Source organism: Lycorma delicatula, chromosome 3 (genome assembly GCF_047948215.1).
Source record: "Lycorma delicatula isolate Av1 chromosome 3, ASM4794821v1, whole genome shotgun sequence".
Taxonomy (NCBI): Eukaryota; Metazoa; Arthropoda; class Insecta; order Hemiptera; family Fulgoridae; genus Lycorma; species Lycorma delicatula.
The window spans coordinates 128,699,579-128,725,696 of record NC_134457.1 but is presented as its reverse complement, the minus strand read 5'-3'; the positions used below and the strand labels follow the sequence as shown (position 1 = coordinate 128,725,696).

The following is a 26,118-nucleotide window of genomic DNA, read 5'->3' as shown; positions in this document are numbered from 1 at the left end:
TTAAAACAAATCATATTTATATATATATACATTTTTCTCATCTGTCATATGGCGTTGCCTACATAAACAAACACAAATCTTCCAAACACTAGATATGATTAATTTATTACATATTCAACACCCTACATAAATTTGTATTTGCTTTTTTTTTCTTTCTAAAATCCAATTTTACATCAACAGCTTTTTTTATCTTTTGCCTTTTCAACTAGTTTTCAAGTTTTATTCTTATTTATTTAAGATTTCTATTTCTCTATTCACAGTTTTTTTTCTAATTTTCAGCTTTATTGCTTAGCATTGCCTTTTCATATCATGCCTTCTTTTATCATTTCCTCTTATCATTGTGTTACATCACAAAAAATTAACATATAAATAATTAGTTACAAAACCATCATTTACATACCTACTATCTGGCTTCTCACTGACCGTCTAGGTTCAATCTCATTATTTTCATTTCTAGTTTTATTTTCTTCAGACTCGCTACTTAAAAAATGACTTTTTACTTTGGTTTGATTCTTTTTTATTATTGTCTCTAAAATCAGTACACGATTTATTCTTTTCTAATACTTGAACATGTTTTGGATATTAATTTGTTGTTTACTAGAATTCGGTAGCCTAGTTTCCTAACAATATTTCTAATTTTCTTAATTGATCTGTTATCTCACAAAAACTCAACTTTCATACAATTTTAAAAGCTTGGTACTAGGTTTTTCACCGAAAAATATTTCATAAGGTGTTTTACGTTCAATAGTGCCGTAATTCAATCTGCTACTTTAATCACTTCTGGCCAATAAATATTAACTTTTTCTTCTGCCAACAAACGCCTAGTCATATCCATAATTGATCTGATGTATATTTCTGCTACACCATTTAACGCATAAAGTGGGCATGAAATCATGCGTATTCCGTTCTTTCTAACTAATATAAATTTCCATTCAAATATTCTTTACTATTACCACACATTAGATTTTTTATTCTTTTACCACTCAAATTTCCTAATATATTGACGTAATCTATGACACAATTATAAAGTTCAGACTTAGGTTTAATACTATAAACTTTTGTAAGTTTATTGTAATCATCTGTGAATGATCAAAGAAAGCTTTTAACATCGTCTACTGATGCATGATGCCTATTTAAATCAGTATGAACAATTTCTAAAATTACTTTGATTCGTTTTAAATTATTTTCAAAAGGTAATTTATGCACTTTAATTTTTATGTACATTGCACATTTCATATATTCTGATCCTCTTTCTTTTGGTACACCAATTATTAATTCATTTTTTCATAAAATAATAATTAAGTAATTAAGATTTATCAATGTACGATGCCATTTTCTTTTGAAGCCATTTAACTTTAGTTTGATTATTTATTAAACTTACATCTATTCTTTTAATCAGTTTATAAATCACATAACTCATGATACGATATAAATTACCTTCCTTAATAACGATAGCTATTAAATCTTTATTTTGATTATAAATTTTAGAAACATTGCCATGTGATACTATTTATTTTTCATTATTACTTTAAAATTGCTTATTAGATTTTATTTTGTTTCTTGTAATAAAAAGTATTAAACAAATCACTTCACTATTATTTTCATAGACTTTAAAATACTGCGTTTATTTTGTCTATTTTTGTAGCAGTTAACTTACTACTACCTCCTAAGTTTACATCGATTGTTTTTTCCAAAACAATATATTCATCCAAAAATATATCATCGTTTACAATATGATCAGTGCAACCATTATCGAATTTCCACCAGGGAATCCTGAATCCCTGAGAATCCACTCCGGGATTCCATCAGTGCGGCTGCGTGCATCGATGCTACGGTGGATTTATCTTGGTACGACTAAGATCGAAACTAAGAACATACTTCTGGCCGAGTGGCAGGAGGTCTGGTACACCTCACCTAATGGTGGGTGAACACGTAAATTAGTTCCAAGAATAGATGTTTGGGTGCAGAGAGGATTGGATGAGGTAGATTTCTATATCACGCAACTCCTTTCTGGGCATGGCGAGTTTGAAGCCTACCTGCGTCGATCTTCCGCTTGGCCTTCTGGCGCAAGCGGGCTTTGTGTAGGCCCAGCCAGGCCTGTTGCTCCAGCAGAGATGCTGCATCCACCGAGAAATCCCACATTGGGCCAGGGAACTTCTTCCTTCTTCTTCTTCTTCTTGGTCTTTGCCTGTTGGTGGTCCGAGAATGAATGATTTCACATTAGCGTTTTGTTGCTTATAAAGCTATTGGTGCGGGGGGAGTGTTGCGGACTCAGCTGGCTTTGTGGGAGAACGCATACGCAGTGGGTGTTGGAATTGCAAGCTCCCTCGAAATCTTGCTGGCTAGCGTCAAACTCTCCAATTGAAAACTCAGCATGCGGCAGCAATATATACGAATGTTCCGTGGACTATTAGCCTTTATGGGTGCCACACACTTTACATTCCGTACTTTTGCGGTCGCCTGCAAAATTCCGGGTTACTTGGTTCTTATATCAAGTTACAATTCAGCTTTCTAAAAATCACATTCAAATACAGAACATTGGAATAAATTGTTGTTTGGTTTTACCGACAAGTACTCAAACCACGTGATTCATGTTTGTATCACATTCTGAACTTTGTTACTCTCCTATTGCGGTAAACTTGATTTCACGTACTATTCCGATTAAAGCACCTCCTGTTTTTCCGGTATTCCTTCGTACAACATAACAAAAATTCTATTTGGTTTATCTACAGAGAATTTATCTAAGTATTTCTTATTACAGATACGTACGTTCTATGTCATTTTCGGGATATGACTGTTTCATAGGAGTATTGGCACATCAACTTTTTCAGTCAATTAAATTATTCTACAGAAACATGATAAACATTATTATTTAAAAGTATATAAATTATTTTTACCCAAATAATTCTGTTGTCTGAAGGTAATTGTAAATAATGCAAAAAATCTTTCCCGCATACAACAAAAAACTGTCGACAGTGTTTTGTTGAAGTATACTAATTACAGCAAGTGTACTTGAATTATCTACCTTTTTTCAACTAGAAAAAAATGAAATTTATCTTCCACCTAGGTTTCGATGTGCAGTCGAATACATTTAACACAACTATATAATTACCGACATTTCTACTTACTTTTGTATCATAAACTGCACGCAGTCTTTCTTGAAATTTTTTCTTTATGTAATCATGTGAGTTTTTATAAAAAACTAAACTGAAAAATTAAATTTTGAAATTAAACTGAAATAAACTCCTCCTCTGCTGGTGTCATACATACGTGATTTTGTATATATATATATATGTGTGTGTATGTGTGTGGGTGTGTGTGTGGGCGCGTATGTGTGCGTGTGTATGTATGATGTGTATGTGTGTGTGTTCACACACACACACCAGACCAACTGAGTGAGCGCGGCATGTGTGTTAAAGAAATATATAGTGAGTGCTGCGAGAAGAACATTGACTGGGTTTTGTTCCCATCTGCGCTTCCATCCCCTCAAACCACTACTTCAGACTTTTCTTTCGCTTAACCAAGTGATACACAGTCCTTGTTTTTTGTTTTTTATACAAGATGTTCAAATTGGAAAGAGTATTGTAATAAAATTTATAAACTAATTTTACGATGAACTAATCTCCAGGGCAATAAATGAACAATGAAATGTACGTTTAAAAAAATTAAAAGCAACAACCACAAGTATCAGAAGTTTAATAATAAAAATTTGAGATCTCCGGAAACTAAAAGAAAAGACCTAGGATATGTAATTAAGTAGAGATTAAATAGTTTCACGGTCATAATAAAAGAAGTTTTCGAAGAATTTAGAGCGTTCCGTACAAACTACTTTATTTCTTTTCCACTAGTATTGGCTGTGAGACTTTCTTCGATGTTATTAGGTGCATTCTAAACATCTTCTAATTCAATCTGAGAATGTCAATAAAGAAACAAAACTATCTAAAACATTACAAAGTTTTACGGATGTACGAAAGATCGTATTTTTGTTAACTTAAGAAAGTTTGTCACCAATATCTCCTCATCTTAAATAGGAAATTACTTATTGATTTACGGTACCACCTTCTTTTATATTAAATTTACAGCGTAATGCAGTAGCTCCGCGTCACTGCTTGGGTAGCAAAGACTTAAGTTCATGAACTGGTCCCCATTACAGTAATTAGTAGACTAAGTAATCCATCCTGCTTTGTTACAATCTAGATATATCTAATCAAACCACACTCTCTTTGGTTCTTTAACTTAAATAATTATTACAAAATAGCAATTATTTTAATACTACTATATATATAGTAGTATTAAAATAATTGTGTATATATATATATATATATATATATTGATTTATAAGATACCTATTTAATCCTGTAGATAAAAAAATTAAAAAGACTACTGTGTGTGTTATATACTTTTATGTATAAAGCTAGTTCATAAATCCTATAATTCTAATTTAGTTAAATATTTCAAACAGAAATCTTTGTTTTGACAGAACAACGATCTTGTAGATCAAAGTCAAAACCTTTTCATCAAATATGATAATTATTTTATCTTTGTGGAAAACATCCTTTAATGCACTAAAACAGGAATAAAATATTTAATGAAATTCTTTAATAGTAATAAGAATCCTTATAAATCTTAAAGACAGTGTTTCTCAATTTTTGAGGCGCACCCCCTACCTAGGGGGACGTGTTATTACTAAATGGGGGGCGCAAACATATAAACAAATAAAAATAAATTATTTTTAAAACAAAAATTATAAAGGAAAGCAAAACAAAATACATTATGACATAATAAATAATAAAATGCACATTTACACTGATATAATAGACTTATAGATAGGATTTTACTGCACAATGTATTTAATAATTAACTTATCAATACTAAATTAGAAACAAGTTTAATAATCATTAGTGACTCATTTCTTTGGAAGCCAGAGCTTTTTTGTGGATCATGAAATGTGTCCAGACACAATGTGAAGCTTTTTGTTTCGCAAGTGCTTGTATACTTTTGAATCTTCCAGACATTGAACGAGCACCATCGGTGTATATTCCGTGGCGATTTTTCCACTCTATGTTTACCTCGTTTATAAAATCATTTAAGATAGCAAATAATGCGAGTACTGTTGCTTTGAGTTCTATTGGTTTGCAGGAAAGTTTGATGTTTCACTATCATCAAATGCTCGCTTACTCCCACTTAAAAATTTATCCATGATTCTGTTTAAATCTACTGCCGCGAATATTTAATACCGTGAATTGCAATTAAGACGCAGTTATAACAAACACATTCACGATAGATTCGATAGCGATAGAAGGATCGATTCGACTGAGATTGCCAAGAATTGAAGGAGGTGTAGAATTTATACGCGTTTGCGCATAGATTCAAGAATGATCAAGACAAATCGGAACTTCTCGCGAAGCCGCGAGAATGTTAGATATGTGGACGTGAGACAGAGATCAGTAAAAAGGCATCAATTTTGGTTTTGTCAATGCAGCGAATCGGTGTTGCCAAACATGAATAAATTTACTTATTCTTGGTAATTTGTAAGGTTAGTAATTAAGGTCGTAGTGTAGCTTATCGTCAAAATACTCAAAATATATTATTATTATTGTAAACATTTTTATAGTATAAGAGGGGGACGCGATGAAAATTGGGTCGTAAATTCTGAAAAGTTGAGAAACGCTGTCTTACGATGTCTCATAAATATATGACATAAATATGATACATCATAAATATAAAACGATATAATCATGCAGTGATTATAAAGATAGTAATTTTTTATTGAAGTTACAAAAAGCTGTTGAATTTACAATTTTAACGTCATTCCATTTCAATTTAATGCGTTTTGTATTATATTTATTATTAATAAATAGGCTCTAGTTTGTCTACAACCTGTTTACTTCATCCGAGGCAGATAAAAAAAATCTTGCCTTTTTGCTCGCTTATTTTTGAAATAGGTTTTACATGTTCAGTTCTATGAAATAAAAGATTGAATAAGAATTAGAAAATTGAATTAAAATAAAATTTAATTTAATTTAATTGAATTGAATTTATATATAAAATTGAATAATTGAACAATAATCTGTTGTTTCGTACAGTTCTACAGTAAACGTCCTTTTTTCCTGACATGTAAACGTTTTATTTGTTGTTTAATCCCTAAAATGTACGTACAAATGATCTGCGATCAACAACGACTGTTGATACAGAAAATCAGTCAAAATAACAACCCAAAATAATCTGCTCACTAATCTAACTTAGTTAATTTATTCTCTTGTTTTCTAAGAGAAGAGATCTACGGTAAAATAAGACTAACTCTTAATTACTTTAATTAAGTTAAAGCTTTTCATAAAGTTAAAGCGTAAACTCATTAATTCTTTAATTATATCTTTAATATTTTACAATTTTAATTCACTGATCTTGGTTCTTTTTTTTTTCTCATGTATATTATTAATGAAATATTTAATGGTTTTCTGCTACCGCTTGCGGTCTAGGTTTCTTCAATTTTTTTTTTGCGTTCACTGCCAAATTATTTATTTTTTATCTAATTGCTGTAATTTATTCGATGATTATATTTCCTTTTGTATTTTGAGTTATTTCTATTTCTTTTTTTATATTATTGAATCTTTACCTGTATGTCTTTATGAAAGTTTTTTTAATTAGATAAGTAAATGCATAATATAGAATAATATCAAAATATAATGATATTTTTAAATATATATATATATTTCAATGAAAATAATAAACGAGAAACTGATACGAATATATATGTATCCCTAAAATACTGAAACATAGAAAGGCCTTCATCTCTGTGAAGCAAATTGGGATACCATTACGTTTTTCCAAAACGGACGTTTACGTAGAGAGATCAACATAAAGAAAGGTTATTGAAGCTGATTCGGTAGAAGCTAAAAGCGTCAATTAATAATTATTTAGCAGAATTAATTTACATCTTTGAATTTAACGGAAAATTACAGGTGTAGTTTCTGAGAAAATCTTACATCATTATTATTCTTCCTTAAAATTATGTCAACGACCATTTGGGGATTATATTTTGAAGGCAAAATAGTCCTTCTATCGGTTCTTGATGAAACTATTCAAAAGGAAGCGACAATGTAGAACCATATAATTCTTCGGATTGAAGAATTAGAATGTTAATATTTTTTTCAAGAATGATAAATTAGACTAATTCCAAAGAAAATGTGAAGGTTACGTTTACATATTTTGAATTTGTGATGTAAAGTGAAAAGATGAATAGAATTTTTGCTCAGGGAATCACAGCATTTTTAAGATAAAATCAAATAATGGAAACGCAACCTTAGGAGTAGTAATTACTAATAGCATAGAATAATGAGCTTTAATCTTTACACGTTAATCGTTCAAAATATTTTTTCACGAGGAAAAATAATTTTTTTGTGTTTTAGAAGATATTAAGAGCCCCATAGCCGTCAAATAAGTTTATCATATTGTGTAGTCTACCAGTGTTTCTTCCACATCTTTTTTTTTCCTGTTTATCCTCCGGAAATCACCGTCAGGTACTATTTCAGAAGATGAATGAGGATGATATGTATGAGTGTAAGTGAAGTGTACTCTTGTACAGTGTCAGGTCGACCGTTTCTGAGATTTGTGGTTAATTGAAACCCAACCATCAAAGAACACAAATATCCACGATCCAGTATTCAAATCCGTTTAAAAGTAACTAGCTGCTTTTAGTAGAATTTTAAAGTTGGAACTCTCGACTTCGAAATCAGCTGATTTGCGAAGAAGCGTTTACCACTAGATCAACCCGGTGGGTTGTTTCTTCCTCACCTGCCACAAAATTCGTTTACCATTAAGAATTAAGAAATTATTAAGAAATAATAATAAATAATAAATAATAAATAATAAATAATAAATAATAAATAATAAATAATAAATAATAAATAATAAATAATAAATAATAAATAATAAATAATAAATAATAAATAATAAATAATAAATAATAAATAATAAATAATAAATAATAAATAATAAATAATAAATAATAAATAATAATTATTAAGAAATTATTCGTTTACCATTAAGAAATTCGTTTAAACCATTAAGAACTCTAACAAATTCTAATCTTATTATTTATAAATACACGGTGACACAAATAAACGGGAACTTTTTAAACGCGTAGTGGCAGCCATGTACAGTTAACAGCACTGCTTTTTGTAGAAGCAACCTTGCCACGCAACCCACCCAGTTGGTCTAGTGGTGAACGCGTTTCCCAAAATCAGCTGATTTGGAAGTCGAGATTTCCAGCGTTCAAGTCCTAGTAAAGTCAGTTATTTTACACGGATTTGAATACTATATCGTGGATACACCGGTGTTCTTTGGTGGTTGGGTTTCAATTAACCACACATCTCAGGAATGGTCGAACTGATACTGTGCAAGACTTCACTTCATTTACACTCATACATAACATCCTTATTCATCCTCTGAAGTATTATCTGAAATGTAATTACCGGAGGCTAAACAGGAAAAAGTAAAAGAACCTTGCCACTCGGTCATCATGGAGCAGTGGAACAGTCAACAGTTTGCTTTCACCATAAAAATGTTTTGCAAAACCAACAACAGTTTGGAAGGTACACAGAGGGAGTTCAAAAGTTCCCGTTTTTATTTTGCCATTCACAGTGAAGTATTCAATTTGGTTTAATTTAGGTTCGACACCTGTCTCTTTAATTTAAGTAAATTAAAGCAGTTTTGACACCTCTTTTTAGTTTAATTTTTTTTTACACCTCTTTCAAATGAAAAACTTAATTACTACAGTACAAAGCTCATTATCATAATTTTTCTAATACTTACAGTTTATCATTTTTTGATGAGAAATACAACATTAAACAAACTTCCCAAGATATAAAGTAGATCCGCACTTCTAGATGTAGAACACGTGACACCACAGGAATTATTCTAGCTCCTTTGCTCTTTTTATTATTTAATAATGCTTTTCCTTAAGATTTCATTCTCGCTCTATCTACAAATAATCATTAATATAATCCGAAAATAATTATTTAATAAAAATAGAAATTCTACGTAAGCAGTTCAATAAACAATTCACTGGGTAAATTGCAACTAACTTTAAATATCGATAAAACCATTGCACAGTGATTTTTTTATAAAAGTAACATTGGTAATTGGATGGATGGTGTTCAAAATAATGATAATAGAGCATTTTTGTTACCCAAAGTGTAAAATTTCTGGTTGTTTTGATAAATGAGAATTCTCAACAGACGTTAGTATTGACTTCACTGGAACGAATCAAAACCCTATTATTTCACTTCAGAGCGTCTAAGCGAAACATTATACTGATCTTCAGTACTAAATATTTGTTGTCTACAAAGGCTATATTTTCACCTGAAATATATCATATCTTGGGCACCTTCCCGAAGTCAGAATGAGTTTTTTCAAGTTACAAAAATGGGCCATCTCATCATTGTTTACACCCTTTAATATGAATCATGCAAACCGATATTAATTAAATAAAATATTCTTATTTATGCATGTGTTTATTTATATTCACGTATAAATGTGCTTGCTACCTTTGAAAAAAAACGATGAACGAAAAAGATTCTTAATACGCTTCTGTGATAAAATAAGATTATATTTTATTTATTTATAATTTAACATCAATTCTGTGACGCTCCTCTGATTAACGTTTTACCATGATTTTCCACAATTTTTGGTGGTAGTTTCGCTACTTTTATCCATAGAGTAGCCTAACCATTTATTCCTGATTAAAATGATCAATAAAATACAGAATAATACTACTACAGTTATGTGCATCCGAATAAAATATTTATTTACCTAATTTCAACCGTTAAAAAATTGTTATAAAACTTTATTCAAAAAGAATCTTGTGTAAATAGGGTAAGATAACAGAATGATAATTAAGAACTCCAGTTTCTTAATGAAAATTAAGAAAGGATGTGAAAAAACCACTACTTCTTGTAGCGTGTAGTTTCGAAGATTACTTATTTAAATTCATCTACATACAATAAAAAGTTATTAGCTATTAATATCTATATGAATTTTATTAGTTCAATATTAAGGTAAAGCAGGAGATTCTTTAGTTGCCTTATTTGTTCATTTAACAAAAAGAATAATACTAATATATGTATTCTCTATCTGCCTACCATTAAAATATTTATTGTCGTTGACAATTAGTTTAATTTATTTGTTATATAACTTAACACTAAATTTGATTCTCAAGCGTGAACATTTGATCTAATTTATTTGTTATATAACTTAATATTAAATATGTTTTTTAGGTATGAACATTTGTGTAATTAAATGAGATGGTGTAACGAATAATCTTTTATTGGTATAATAAATATTCTTTATCGTTTTCTTTTTAATATCATATGGTCCATTACGTTAATTTATTTTAACATCATTATATGAATAGTTTTTAATTAATTAAACTACATGGAAAAATAATAAATTTAAGAAAACCGTTACATAAAAATAAAAAGGGATGTTAGGTTTTATGAGGTTGGTAGCAATTGCGGCAATACAATAAACGAGTTGAAAATATGATTACGCTCTGTAACGCTGTCCAGTCTATTACTAGCAAGTAGTTGATTATCTTGAGAGAGTTAAACAGCATTGAACCGTCAACACAGTGTTATTTACAGTTTTTAAGAAGAACAACGCGATGAGAAAAATATTTTTATTTATATTCTTATTTTGCCTTTATTCTGGAGTTGCAAATACTCCAATTTCGCCTGATACAGTTACTGATGAAACGGTTATTAGTTGTGGATATGAGGTATGTTATAAGTATATGTACGGAGAATTGTTTTAATTTAAATAGTTTATTATTCCAGTTCTATTTTATGATTTACAACATTTAATTTTCTTTAATTAATTATTTAATTTTGTGAGAATGGATGACTTAATTTTAGCAAAGCGTTAATTTCCTATCTTTTCATACTTTATAACTGGTTTTGTTGTACCTTTTTCCTTATTTTTTGTTATTTTGTTTTTCTTTCCACATTAATCAAATTAGAGAGATCCTGTGACCCATTATTTAAGGAATTGTGTTGAACTATTTTAATTTCAGAGTGTAATCTTTAGTTGACGCATTTTTTTAGTAATCATAAAAAAAAGGATTAGAATTGAACTTAAAAATTACATTCAAATTGTTAATCAATCAATTATGTAGCTTACAGTTTGCTCCCGAAATTTATATATAAGACATTATCGTATTTACACTGAAATTCCGGGAACATAACCTTGATGTCATTAAGGTTATGAAATCGTTATTTAACAATTTACACGAGTGATACTACTCGTATGCGTTGTATTTATATTAGTCACGCTGTCATCTCTACTGAATTTAAAACTTATTAAATTAATATTAATAATAAAAAATAAAGGATGATTTTACTTTAATCTCTACTATCTTTTCAGTTCACCTACACAATTTAATTTTATTATTGGAAAATATTTTTCAAGAAATTGGAGAAAACCAAAATAAAGATACCCTTTACTGATAACTTATATATTTATCTTAAATAGAGTGAATTGATTTTACGTCAAACAAATAATAATACTTCTACAAGTAAAAATAACGAGTAATAATAAAAATAATTCTAAAAAAATGTAATTAATAATTCTAAAAGTACGGCCTATTTCCAAATAACTAATCTTTTCACATAACCCTTATCAAGTTTGGAATTTTTTTTTACCAATAGGTTTTCGGTTAGCCAATTTTCTAATTAATATCAATTTCTGTAAACAATGGTTGTTTTAAAACTTATGTAAATTGATAATTTTATTAAGATGAATAAAAAAATGTGTATAGTAATTAAAGTATAAACAAATTATCATTACGTCTTAAATGGATTGATATTTATTAATAAAAATAGAATTAAATATTGCGCGCCACTGAGTGTGACGTGCCGTAATAACAGCAGACGCCTTGTTTATGCTGTTATGTGGTCGTTGTAGAAGAGTTCTTTCTCTAGTAATTTTAAAAGAATTGTTTTGTTTTTCTTTTTATTAATAAATAGCATTTGTTATAGTAATGGTTACTTTTATTTACTATAGGATGATTTTCTAATTCATCCTATCAAAACAGTTGTGTAGCAAAATTACTACTATTTTAATTTTTTTTATTTAAGTAGATAATCCTGAGTGAAAAGTTGTGCTTAAAAAAATGGTGACTGATAACCGGTAATCCATTAATCAAAAAACGCAAAATTTAGGCATGGGCAATAATAAAATAAAATTTTTTTGACAGTCACGTTAGTGAGCCAATTATTAATTTCTTTGCAGGGCATAATTTGGTTGGTTAAAAGTAATAAAAACAAGATTGTTTTATTTAATTTTTATGAAGAATTTTAATAATGAAATGAAATTGTTTCGGTTAACAGAAAATTAATGGAGGGGGGGAATAAATTTAGATCACATCGATATTTTACCACCATTATGAATTAAAGCCAGTTACTAAGCTTCAAAAGATGTAATTGATATAGTAACTTTTATAGTAATATAATTTATGGAAATAGTATAACTTATCGTATAATTGTTTTTATAATTTTATTTATTTACTACTATTTCAAATAAAAATTTTTAACGACGAGATTTTTTTACGTTAAAATGATGAAAATAAATATCGTATCAATGTCATTTTAATTATTTTTCTGAGAAGGATATTTACTTTTCGTCAGAAGCGTTTACCGGAGCAACTTACATTGGATCTCTTTTTTTATAAAAGTAAATTATTCAATTTTTTTTCCTTTTATTGTGATATTCTGAAAAATAGTTCTTATTAAAACTATCAATCAGTGAAAATAAATACATAAATGCCACTCAATATTATCAGTAAATAATATAAGTTTGTTTGTCAAACAGCTTATTCAATGTATCCTCTGTCAGATATTTGCAGAATTATATTAACCTCTGCAAGATAACACTTTCAACAGTAATAACATTATGTAACAAAAAATATTGGCACAAGTTTTAAAACTATTCTCGAAATAGACGTTACTTATCGGGCCAGGTTTTACAATTGGTGGGTTTGCCATGGTGTTGTATATTCATCTCAATGAAACCTGTAGTAGTAAAGAATTATAATTTTCAGTATGACCCTACTCTGAGCCCTATCCCAGGAAACTGAATTCATGACCATACAACTGGGTTGTACGACCAGCCAATGATCCATGAGGATGACCGAGTAGACTTTCTAGCTGATGTTATCCCCTTTTACCTTTTTATTTTTCTTTGGAACCACCGTAAAGTATTATTGCAGAGGATGAATGCGAATGATATGTATGAATGTCAATGAAGTGTAGTGTTGTACAATTCTCAGGTCGACCATTCTTGAGATGTATGGTTAATTCAAAGTCAACTGCCAACTAACACGGTATCCACGATCTAGTATTCAAATCCGTATAAAACTGACTCCTTTTGCTAGGATTTGAACCTTAGGATTCTCGACTTCGAAATCAGCTGATTTGCGATGACGAGTTCACCACTAGAAATCAACACTAAAATATGGCGGGTTTGATGTTAAGCCCTGAGTGAAGTCAAACGTCCACTGTTTCAATTATTTGCAGTGATTTAAGCCTAACTCAATCGCGTAGTAGATCATATAATTCTGGCAGCAAGGCGTGGTTTCATTCAACATGCATTCATCCTTTGCCTTGCACTTCCATAGGTCAAATTTTGGGTTCTCACACTGTGTTGGGGGTAATCACTGGCTGACTGTCAGATACTTACGATTCTCTTCTACGCAGTGAGTTGCTTAGAAACTAAACTAAAATGAGGTAGTACATTTCCCAAAAGCTGTGGTAAGCTCAAACCGGGCCCCGCCCCGACGAAAATCCATTGCTTTTAACAGTCCTTCAACGATATGAAGATGCTGGCTGGAATGAATGTTTTATGAAGATTGATTTGGTGTAGCACTGAAAAATCAATAAAGCTGATTTAGTGATTGGCATAACTCTTATGCTGAACAGTTATAGCTCGTCGGGCATTCTTACCTTCCCCAGTAAGCCGGTTAAGGGATACTTTTACTGTTAAGTATGGTAAAGCCACTTTTGGTTATACTTTGTGTTTGACCTTAGGCCTCTTACAGTTATTACGCTTTATTATATATTTATGGTTTAATGATTTACAGTCATACATTAACAGAGAAATAATATTAAAATAATGGTAAGTTCTTCTGTCTGAATTTGTTGGTCACTTTTGCAGTCGATAGGATATATATTAAAATGTATATGTGACTTAATTTTTGTATGTGAACATCCTGACGGAAATCTCATCAGTACTGTGTAAATCGACAATATGCTATAATTTCATTTTAGTATAATCTTATGTATTTGTAATACTGTAATGTTGGTTCTGTTTTCTTCAGAGATAATTATTAAATACAGTTTTTTAAATTATCATACAAATACTTTAAAATATCAATGAACTCAATAAATATCGTAAAATAAGTAATGCTATTATAAATTCTCGCTGTAATAATTTTTTTAACGAGAATTTACGAAAAAATAAAAACATTATTCCACAAATGAAAATAATTCATTTGATTTTTAATTTTATTAACCTGTACATAGTAGTTTAATGTTTCCATACATTATAACAATTAACAAAAATAATATAATAAAAGTAGTTTTGTAAAATAAATAAGAAAATACATGCTTGTACCCTTAACCTTTGGTCGGTCAATAACACTCTTCGTTAAATATTCTAACAAGTGAATAAATACAATTTCTTTTGATCTGTTCTGAAGAAAATGAATAAATATTAATGAATAAAGAAACAGATACTGTAACATACAACACTTCAATAATTAAGTATGATTCTTCATTTTAAAATAAAGCTACCTGTAAAAAAATATTCTATGGTTAAATTTAAAAGTACTCCTCTCATCGAGCATACAAAAGTATTAATCCCAAAATTTCTTTCTACCATCAAACTATGCACTGATACTTAACAATAACAAAGCAAGATATATTCACGTATATTTACTATTTTCGTAATCAGTTATAATTTGAAATTATTTTAACCTGTCAGAACTTCAAATGTAAATCAGTAGAAGGTATTAAAGTTGATCGACCCATTACACAAGCTTGCGATGGTTGTGTTTTTTTTTTTAGTTTTTAATAAGTTGTTCTTATGTATTTTTTAGTGCTGAATTGGAAAATAACCCTCATTTTTTCCATCACCACGTCAGGATTTTTTGCAAATCGAAAATTTAAAAATTTGTAAAAAGTTGAAAAATTGCGAAAATGTGTTAATAAAATAGATATAAAACGGTTTTGTTTCTAAATAAATTAATGTAACATGTTCACTTTTTGGCTTATATTATGCATTCTTATAGCTAAACAATTGAGTGGTTTGAAGACGTGGGCGGGGGTTATTGACCCTTAATTTCTAATGAAAATTGCCACAAATTAAGCCTAATTTCTATTATAATGCATTTTTAAATTAATTTATTTTTATGCCATCCAAGCGTAAAGCGGATGACATATTTGGATAGACGATCCTTTATTTGTTCTTCAAATTGAAATCGTGAACACCAGTCGAACAATGAAACAATTATTATATGTGATTTCGTGGCTCTCTCCATACCATTGGAACTCCAAATCTGAACGCTTTTTGTTCACCACATTCAGTTGTTTGACCATAGTCTATGTCCTTTAACACATGTGTAGCAAACGTAGTGGTGTGTCCAATTTTGTTTTCTATCTTCACTCCGAATACGTGAGGTACACTTTTCATACGAAACTTGTTAATATTTGTTATGTTCCACTTCTAGCCGTCGGATGCTGCTATCTAGTGGGTACTAGAACTCACCGGCAAGCTAGGATCATACGATAGTCCTACGTATGAATACCGCGAGGAGCAGTTTTGATAGTCTAGGTGACCTTCATTCGAAGTTAGAATCCCGTACAGTACGGTCATATTTTTCGTTTCAGTCCGGATGGACGCTTAGGCTTAGTGTTACTTGATAATGTTCAAGTATATATATTAGTTGTAATTCTTGATAACTTTCAAGTAAATTTATATGTAAAAAGAAATTAAACACAACGATTCATCAAGAACAACAAAGCGTTGTTTTATTTTATCATCATCACCTAAAGACAAAAATACAGTTCACTGTAAAATCGCTCTAAAATCTACCGAATTTGTCCATTTCATGACATGTGACATGTTATGTCTTGTCATAACCTGTCGGCCAGCTCTCCCACCTTCATTCATTTTAAACCCAAACACACACCCGCCCCCCTCTTCAGACCACCAACTGCTTAGCTATAAGAATGCATAGTATAAACCAAAACGTGAATATATTATATTAATCTACTAGCTGACTCGACAGTGCTTCGCCATTGCTAGATTTGAGTACGTATATATAGATTAAATAAACACAAATGAGTTTGATAAAACATTAAAAAACTGAATATTCGGAATTTACAAAATTTATCCTTTCACTTTATCCCTTTTCACCCTTTTCCCTTTTTCTCCATCTCCATATTCCTCTATTTCCCCCTTTTCCCTATTTCCTTTCTCCTTGGTATTTTTCCCATTTTTCATTTTCCCTTCCCCCTTTTTTCTTATTTTTTATTTTTCCTTTTCCCTTCCTCCTTTTCCCCTATTTCCCTCTTCATTTTTTCGTTTTCCTTTCCCCCTATTTTCCTTTCCCATTTTTCATTTTCCCTTCCCTCTTTTCCCTTTTTTATTTTTCCGTGTTTACTTGTTCTTTTTTTCGCTTTGTCCTTTTTTCCCGCGCGAAAATCGGTCCATATATATATATATAATATAAAAGAAAGTCTGTTTGTACATATATTTTTTTTTTGTTTCGTAAATATCTCGACACCGGCGCCATCTAGCGGTCCATTTTTTACAGAGGTATTTCTTTCTATGTAAGTAACACATATTCTGAGTATGAGCCAAATACAACCATGAATACCGCAGTATATAATTTTTCGAAATATCTCGACCCTTAGCGCTACCTAGCGGGTCCAAACTAATTCTGAAACTTTTGCGGGTGTGCGCACAACAATTCTTCAGTTTCATCGCAATCGGAGAATGGTGCAGGAACGCATTTTTTTTACGGGGCAAACAAACAAATATTCAATTATATATATATATATATATATATATATATATATACGAGGTGCGACAATAAAGTAATGAGACTGATTGTTCTTTGCAAGATGTGGCAACCCTGCAGCTTGCGTAGGCACACCATCTTTGACCTTGGTCTATAAGCTACTTCTAGTCCAAGCGGCACATTGATGCAACTGCTCAGTCGTGAGTTGTGCTGTAATAAGTGAACACGTGTTTGTGTCTCTCGTTATAGAAATGAAACCGCAAAATATTGCGCAACGGTATGCCATTTCTTTTTACGTTAAATTGGATGAAAACGCGACGACAACTTATGGTAAGCTTCAGAAGGCTTTTGGAGAGGAGGTTATGTCAAGAGCTCAAGTTTTTCGGTGGCATAAAATTTTTAGTGAAGGCAGAACGAATGTTGAAGATGAAGACCGCAGTGGACGACCATCAACCTCACGGACAGATGTCAACTTGACCAGGGTGCGTGAAATCGTACGATCTGATAGAAGATTATCCGTGAAAATGATTGCAGAAGAACTCAACATCAATCGAGAAACGGTTCGTCTAATATTAACTTAAGATCTTGGTATGATTTGTGCAAAAATGGTCCCCGAAAATCTCACACAACATCAGCGAGAAACAAGGAAAAATGTGGCAGCCGATCTGTTCGGGCAAACGGAAATCAATCCAGATTTGTTGAGCCGTGTTATCACTGGTGATGAAGGTTGGTTTTTTCAATATACGATCCAGAGACAAAACGCCAAAGTTCGCAATGGTGCTCAAAGGGATCACCCAGACCAAAAAAAGCTCGCATGTCAAAGTCAAAAGTGAAATGCATGCTTGTGTGCTTCTTCGATTCCAAGGGAATTGTTCATAAAGAGTGGGTGCCTCCTGGGCAAACAGTTAACCAATATTTCTACAAAGAAATTTTAGAAAGACTTCGTAAACGAGTTCTTCGTGTCCGTGCCAACATTGGTGATAATTGGATTCTGCATCACGATAATGCGCCATCCCATACTGCTCTGTCAGTACAGTAATTTTTAACCCCAAAACAAATGTCATTACTACCACAGCCACCTTATTCACCAGATATCGCTCCGTGCAACTTTTTTCTATTTCCAAGAGTCAAAATGGCGGTCAAGGGACACCATTTTCAAACAACACAAGATGTCCAAAAAGCTGTGACGAAGGTCTTGGAGGATATTACAGAAGATGAGTTCCAGAAATGTTACCATCAATGGCAGAAGCGCTGGAATAAGTGTGTGCGATCAGAGGGGAACTACTTTGAAGGAGACAGCACTAAACATGACTAAAACGGTGAGCAACATTTTTTTTCACATCAGTCTCATTACTTTATTGTCGCACCTCGTATATATGTATACATATAAATAAGATATGTATAAAAATGAATGATTGTTTGTTTGTTTGCCCCGTATGCGTCCTACACCATTCAACCGATTGCGATGAAACTTTGGTGAGTTGCTGTGCGCCCGCCCGCAAAAGTTTCTGAATTAGTTTGAACCCACTAGGTGGCGTTGGGATCGAGATATTTCGAAAAATTGTATTTATGGTCGGATTTGGCTCATATTCAGAATATATATTAGTTAGTGAAAAAGGTTTTTGCAAAAACTATATCTGCTAGATGGCGCCCGTGTCCAGATGTTTACGAAATAAATATGCAAACAGACTTTCTTCTTCTATATATATTTAAAAGGCAATGTTCGAATGTGTGTCCGCTAAAGACTAAAAAACTACTAGATCGATTTACGCGCGGGGTTTTGCAAAATGGTCCGCGTTGTCCGGAGAAGGTTTAAATCCAGGATCTGACCAGTAGAAAGAAAGTTAGGGGTATTTTGAACCGACTACTGTGTTGAGAGAGTAGTTTGAAATAAATCTCATAGATAGTACTGTTTTGACAATTGGTTTTATGTACGTTCTGACTTTTAAAGTGAAAGGTTAAATTTTGTGAAGTTTCGTAATGTTTTGTAAGTTTCTTAGTGTTCAGTATTAATTGTGACGATTTTTCAGCCATATCTCTTTCCGGTAAAACGTTATTTTCAAGGGACTACTGTGTTTAGGAAGTGGTTTGAATTAAATCCGATGCCAGTTGAATTAATTTTCATTCTGCCTTTTATAAAGTGACATGTTAAATTTTGTGAAATTCCGTAATGTTCAGTTTTTAATGTTTTAACAAACTTTCAATTGTGTGTTCATTTAATCTCCATATATATATATATATATATATACACTGAGTGTATAATATACACTCAGTAATATGCACTCAAATCTAGCTATATCTAGCAGATCTATAAACTAGCATCTATATATATCTAGCATGAATAATACTTATTTAAGTCTAAGGGATAAAGATTAAAGACTAAAACTATGAAATACCAGTTACAAACAACTACTTTTATTTTATCTTTGAATTGCCATGGTTTATTTATTAGAATTAATTACTATTATCATTTTTAAATAACTAGCGATAACTATACTTTTAATCAGTCTATAAGCAAATTTTTAATAGAAACTTGAATCACGCGTTGCATTTGTATTTGTTGACATCTTCTTCATCCAGGGGTATCCCCTTTGTAAGGCCATGTGGACTTTTTTCCATAACTTTTTGTATAGTGTGTTTGAATAAGAACCGCCTTGGTGCCATGACTTGGTTACATGTATTTATTCTGTCTATTAACCTTGCTGGCTCATATTAGGTAGTAAATAAAATACACTGTTCACACAAGAACAGAAAAACTGTTACTATCTCTGTATACTTTTAAAGATTTTTTGATCAGTTTCGGCAGTTTAATTATCTACCATTAATCATTAACTCTAATCTAAAATCTACAATTATTTAATCTTCTTTTAATATAGTCAAAGAATCTTTAACATGATCACCATCGTTCTTGTTTTTGTATTTTCTGATGTAGTTGTATAAGTTTTAGAAGCACTGAAAGAATTGACACTCAGGTAGTTGGTCAAAATTAAGAAAGCTATTAAGAAAATTTAAATTTATAGACAAGTCTTGAGTGAACTGTACAGAAGTGCTGTAATTTATGATGGTATATAAATGCTGTATGATGGTATTTAAAAAAATGGTTTTTCTTTTATGTTATTTATAGATGTCATGATATTTTTATGAACAAACAAACAACTGATGTAAGATTTCTTGAATATTTCTAATAAGCCTGAACCATCACAAAACCATTTTGTCTTGTGATAATTGTTACAATTACATTAAGAAATCCTTTGATAACATTTATTACAACAGGACGACTTTCAGTGTATTATAATTGCCAATAACAGCAAATGATATAGCATTAAGAAACTGTTTATGTTCATTAAACTGTAACTGGATCTTTTTGGTAATTAATTCTATTACATCTGGTCCAAACAGTTTAAATTGATTGATGTAATCACTCAGACTGTGGTTTTTAAACCAATCAAAATATTAAGCTAATAGTTTTATTAATAATTTCAGTTCGTTTGTTGATGATGGTTTGTTTATTTATCCTGCTTATGCTACCGACAAATCTATTTGAGTACTAACATTAAAAATGTTGTACAAATGATTAATATATAAATCCAACCTGATGTTTCTACTGCATTATTTTTGTAATTCAACTTATGTTTTTCATTCCTATTATTATCAGCCGTACTATTATAATTCTCCCAAAGAGATTCCGTATAATTAATTTCACAAGTTTTTTTTTTTTTTATTATGAATAACACAATAATTTTTTTTTGTTATTAATTAAATATGATCTATCTACTCAATTTAAATATGATTATGTCAAATTAGGTGACCAATTCCCATCTCTGATAACTAATGATGCATTTGGATTTTTATTTTTACTGGTATTTGAAATAAAATGACCATTTTCTTTTAGATCAAAATAATTTTGTGTCTTTTATAATCAACTTCATGTATATTATTGACAGTTCCAAAATCATAACCTTTATTTATTACTATCAATTTCTTTTGAGTATTACACTTACCCGATTAATAGATGGACAAATAATTTTTATAAATTTAAATATATTATCTTGTATATTTTTATTGGTATTATTAACAACTGCTTTGTTTGTTCTAACTTCATCCATTTTTCATCTAATAGTGTGTTATTTGTTTCAAAATAAAGGATTGGTTTTGGAGCTGTTGTTTTAATGTTTAACTCATTTAAACTCCTATTTGGGATTGATTTAATGTTCAATATTTTTCCTGAAAATCATTAAACTGCAATTCAAGCTGTATTTGAACAATGTCATTTCTTCAAACACATTATCTATTTCAAATTGTAAATCTTAGATTTATGTAAACATCTACTTTACCTTTTCATAGTCATTTGAAATAGTTTCAATAAACTATTATAAATCTCTGTTGAATACTGAAAATAACCTGACAAAGATCTTTTAGTTTAAACCAAATCTGTTTAAAGGTGCCGTTAGTCCTCTAAACATTGCTTAAAGTTTTTGTCTGAAACAATTTTTGATATGACCAACCCTTTCAGCAAGGGATGACCAAAATGTTGCTGGAATTGTAAGAAGATGGGGCTTGTCATAAACTAAACATGTGAAACCTTTTTTCACATGCAACCATTGTCATATTGAGTAAATTTGAAGTTTTTCTTAACATTAAGGTGGAAATATTTTTTATCCCATACTTAACACTGGTTAAATCTACCTCCGCCTTCTGGCTTGGCAAAAGGGATTTTTTTTTTATAATCTTCTAAAAATGCTTACTCTGAATCCGAAATCAAAATCAAAATCTGAGATAAAAAGTGTTCACACACATACACATATTGAATTCAATAACGAACTGTTCGTTGAAAATTATAAATTAAGGCTAATTATTAACTAAGTTTAAAAATAGATGAAAAATACAAATTTGGGATATTAGATTTTGTCCTAAACCGAAATTTATAAGTCGATGCAAGTGAGACAAACTGTTAAAAATATGACTGCGACTGATGGAGAGTGAAATTGGCTTAGATTTTCTTTTCTTAAGATTACTTCTGTATTTAACTGGTCTCTTTATCTCATTAACTGGTTACTTATATTTTTCAAATACAGTTGTTCAGTACTGAACACCACCATGGTTAATAAATCCAGAACATATGTACGGATTTTGGATAAAATGTGTTTCAGTTCTTTGTGTAGTAATCAAAGTAGGGTCAAATATAGATTTTTATCTAATATATAATCATTATTTTTTGCGTATTAAGTTGAATTTATTGTTAATATCTTGTGAGTGTCATCCAAAAGAAACTTGAAGTGTTGTCAGAAAAGCTTGATTTCGGTACTTAGGATAGTTATTAGAGTGGAATCCTTGACACTAAATGTAGGACTTGTTACTTAATGTTTCCATAGTAATGGAACTTATAACTAATTCTGTTCAGGATTCTTTATGACCTTTGATATTGAAATTTTTTAACAAATAAGCTTCATCACTAGTCACTTGTAGTCATCAATATCCCTACTGCATCTTACTCATGTCTTTCCATTTAGTTTTACATATTTGTCAGGTTTATTCATTGCATAGAAACATTATGACGAGAGAGAACATTAAAATATATCCCAAAATTCATTATTAAAATTTCAAATTGATGTAAGGATTTCCAGTCATTGAACGAAACCAAAAGTTATCATTACATGCACAGGGACATTAATTGTAGAAAATTACAAAAGAATATTAAAACTACATAACATATCTAACAAAGAAAATTACTGATATTTTACCACTTAATTACTTTTTTTATTTTGCTACGGCATGATTTAGTTACTCCTATGGATTTAATATCCTAATTTAAATTTTTTAAATTCATTTTCCCTTCACTTTATAATCCTGTTTTTATTTAACAAAGTCATAGTACTGTTGGGATTTGTCAATTTTCCATTGCCAACCATCTTTAGAGCATTACAGTAATTAGCAGTTTACTGCAGCCAGTTTCCCCACGTTAGGTAAATAAATTTCTATTTTATTAACTGGCAATTAAAGTTTTCTCAAAACTTGTAAAACAAGTTTTATTCTATTAACCGTTTACTTTAAAAAAAAAAAAGTATGTTGCTATTCATCTTTGTACTGCTGATCACGTAAATTACTTGCCTGCTATAACACAAAAATGTTTACAATGAAGTTGCTGTTTACTACATTTTGTACTTAGAGTAATAATAATAATAATAATAATAATAATAATAATATATCATATAAAATGATTTATAATTCATTCATTGAATGATTTGAATCAAAGTATTTATTCTTTACAAGAATTTATTATATAAGTTGCTGTATTCCCAACAGGCTTCATCAAGAAGAGCATCTAGCTGTTGAACGCCACTAAATTCCTCCAACTTAATCCCACGAAAATGAAGAAAAATAGGCATAAAAAAGAAAATATCTTCTATTATTATCATAGAATCAATTAATACTAAAAATATTACTAATGAAAATAATAGCGCTTGTTTAAACTCCCTTAGTTGAAAGATTACAATGCAAGTTTCTTAACAACAGATAACAGCTTCTTAAAATAGATAATTGTTTAATTTAAGGTGTTTGAATTAAACTACTGTAGATTCATCAATTTAAATTATGATAAGCAATAATAGTAATGAAAAAATGATTATATACGAATAAGTAAACAAAAAAAAATTAAAAGAAAGAGAATATATTATGTAATAAGTTGGACTATTGTACCCAGATAAGTCTGTTCTATTTGAAGTCTCTTTTTATGATTATGTTTGTAATTTACACACACTATTGCTGTTGGCTTGGGTCAGCTCTAGTTGTTTATTACATTCCACAAAAGCACTTCTTTCAATTGATTACATAAAAAGTAAAAACCATTACCTGCTATTAAATTGTGTATTTTAATGTATAAAAATATTTTGGGAAAATGAGCTTCTAAATTGTAAATAAGTCTTTATATGTACTTGAATTAATAATATATTACTAGAGATGCCTATTCAGATACAAGGGAAACTGTAGACCTCCCAAACTGCAAAACGCTTTGCATATTTTACACTTTTATTCTCCGACAGCAAGAGTGGGTGTGCGTAAATCTAATCTATGAAAATTAATTTATACAAAAAAACTACATCAAATTTTAAAATAAACTAATTAATACTATAACATAAATGTTTATTAAGAAAGATTTAATATTAATATTACTATGTTCATAAACAATAGGGCCATTACAATTATCCTCTGCCCTATACATTTATTAATAATATTTTTGTATCATTTGTCCTTTACTGGCAAGATTAATTTTAGATAAACAACAATAATAATAATAAATTCAGGCACTTATTTGTCAAAGTTGTCTCAAATATAATAAACAACTCTAAATTTATTATTTAAACAACAATAATGTATTTATTACAAAAAAAATCAAACCAAGAAGAACTGCAATTGAATTAAGAATATTGTTAAATATTCTGAATGAAAAGTGGTGTCACGTGCATGTAAATTGTGGATGGTCTGAAAAAATTAAAAGAAATAACTTACTTGGTAAGTTTGGAATATGATTGCTGAGAAGAATAGAAAAAGTTAAATGAATGACCAAAATAAGAAAGTATTGACAGGAATTGGGGAAAAGTAGAACACGAAAAAAGTGATAAGGAATAAAAAATTTAAATGAAAAGGGTAGCATTACAAAACATAATTTTAAAGGGTATTGAAAAACCAAAAATTTTTACATTGAAAAACTTCAGGTTACAACTCTAACCAAAATGGGCGGCCATTTATGGTTTTTCACAGCTAGTTTCAGAAATGGTCCACAGTACTTCTTAAGTCATATATCTACAGTTAAACACTAAAAAGGATTAATATAGAAAATGTACTTACCATATAGAGTTTGATTACTTTGTTTATCTATTCAAAATGGAAATTAAACTTCAGAACCCAAAATCTTGTGATTTTGGTTCCTGAAGACTGTTTCATTGGTTAAAGACGTATGGTTTAAAGTGTTCCAATAATACGTTCATTGAAATCAATATAACTGAGTTTTTGATCTTTAAATGAGTACGCAGCATCGTAAAACTCCTGTTACGAACAAAAACTTCTAAGTATAATGACCAGATAATTTTAACTTGCTCTTTTATTATTTTGGTACTAAAATACTTTAAAAACTTGTACCTTAGGAAAAATAATGTTTAATGTTATTATGGAATAAGGTTTAGTAAGAATCAAAAGATTGCTTTAAAAGTAAGGGGTTAAGTAAGATCTTCAGTTTATCATTTTCAATTTGTGATTACTTAATTTCCAAAGTTTAGTTTTAATTGAAAAACTTCCTTAATGCTTAATATGTAATCGCTTTATAAACCTTTACCTGGTGCAACAACCCTTCTTCATGCTGACGCAAAGACTTATTAGGGTAAGTGTAATTTCCGCAATTATCAGGCCACCGATCAAAAATGAATCTATCTTTCAATAAGGTTCACACAATATTAGATAATTATTCTGCAGATTTTGTTTTAATAAACAGAATTTTCAAAGGTTTTAGAGTAGTTAGATTTTTTGGAGCTGTAATTTTATGTTTTAGTAAATCCCATCCAACATTAGATAATATATTATTGAAAATTTGGGTAGATTTATCTTAAAATTCGTGATATGAAATTTGTTTTCAAGTTATCTTCTATGTCACAAATCTTTCTCTTAAAAAACTTTACTCTAAAAAATTTAATAATATTATTTTAATTTTTACGGAATATTACAGAATTTTTTTCACCTTTAGTTACAAGTCGGCCATGTTATTTCAGTTTTAAAAGAAATATAAAGGACTTCGATAATTTTATAGCTTGTTTGTTTTTATATTGCGTTGAACTTTTCCATAGTTCAGTAAATATAAAAATTTGCTTAAGGCATTCCATTCATTTATACTCGTATATTGAATACGTATGTGTACTGAAAACAGTAAATCAATTTTATAGATTGGTTTTTTTATGTCGGTGAGAAACAAAAAAATCGTTTTTTAAATGATGATTACATTTTTAGGTCAATACAATTACTACATTGTGTTACATGCATTTTTTTTTTTTTTG

General features: G+C 30.0%; 1 protein-coding gene across 3 annotated transcripts in view; it reads left to right on the top strand.

Moving 5' to 3' along the window:
• The first annotated feature begins 10,549 nt into the window (after positions 1 to 10,549).
• The window catches only part of LManII (Lysosomal alpha-mannosidase II), a 93,552-nt gene continuing 77,983 nt past the window's right edge, over positions 10,550 to 26,118 (top strand). For all 3 annotated transcript variants that reach the window (XM_075360557.1, XM_075360560.1, XM_075360559.1), the window contains exon 1: positions 10,550 to 10,777. In XM_075360557.1, the coding sequence (XP_075216672.1) occupies positions 10,664 to 10,777 (114 nt within the window). In that variant the 5' untranslated portion in view covers positions 10,550 to 10,663. The remainder of the gene's footprint in view (positions 10,778 to 26,118) is intronic.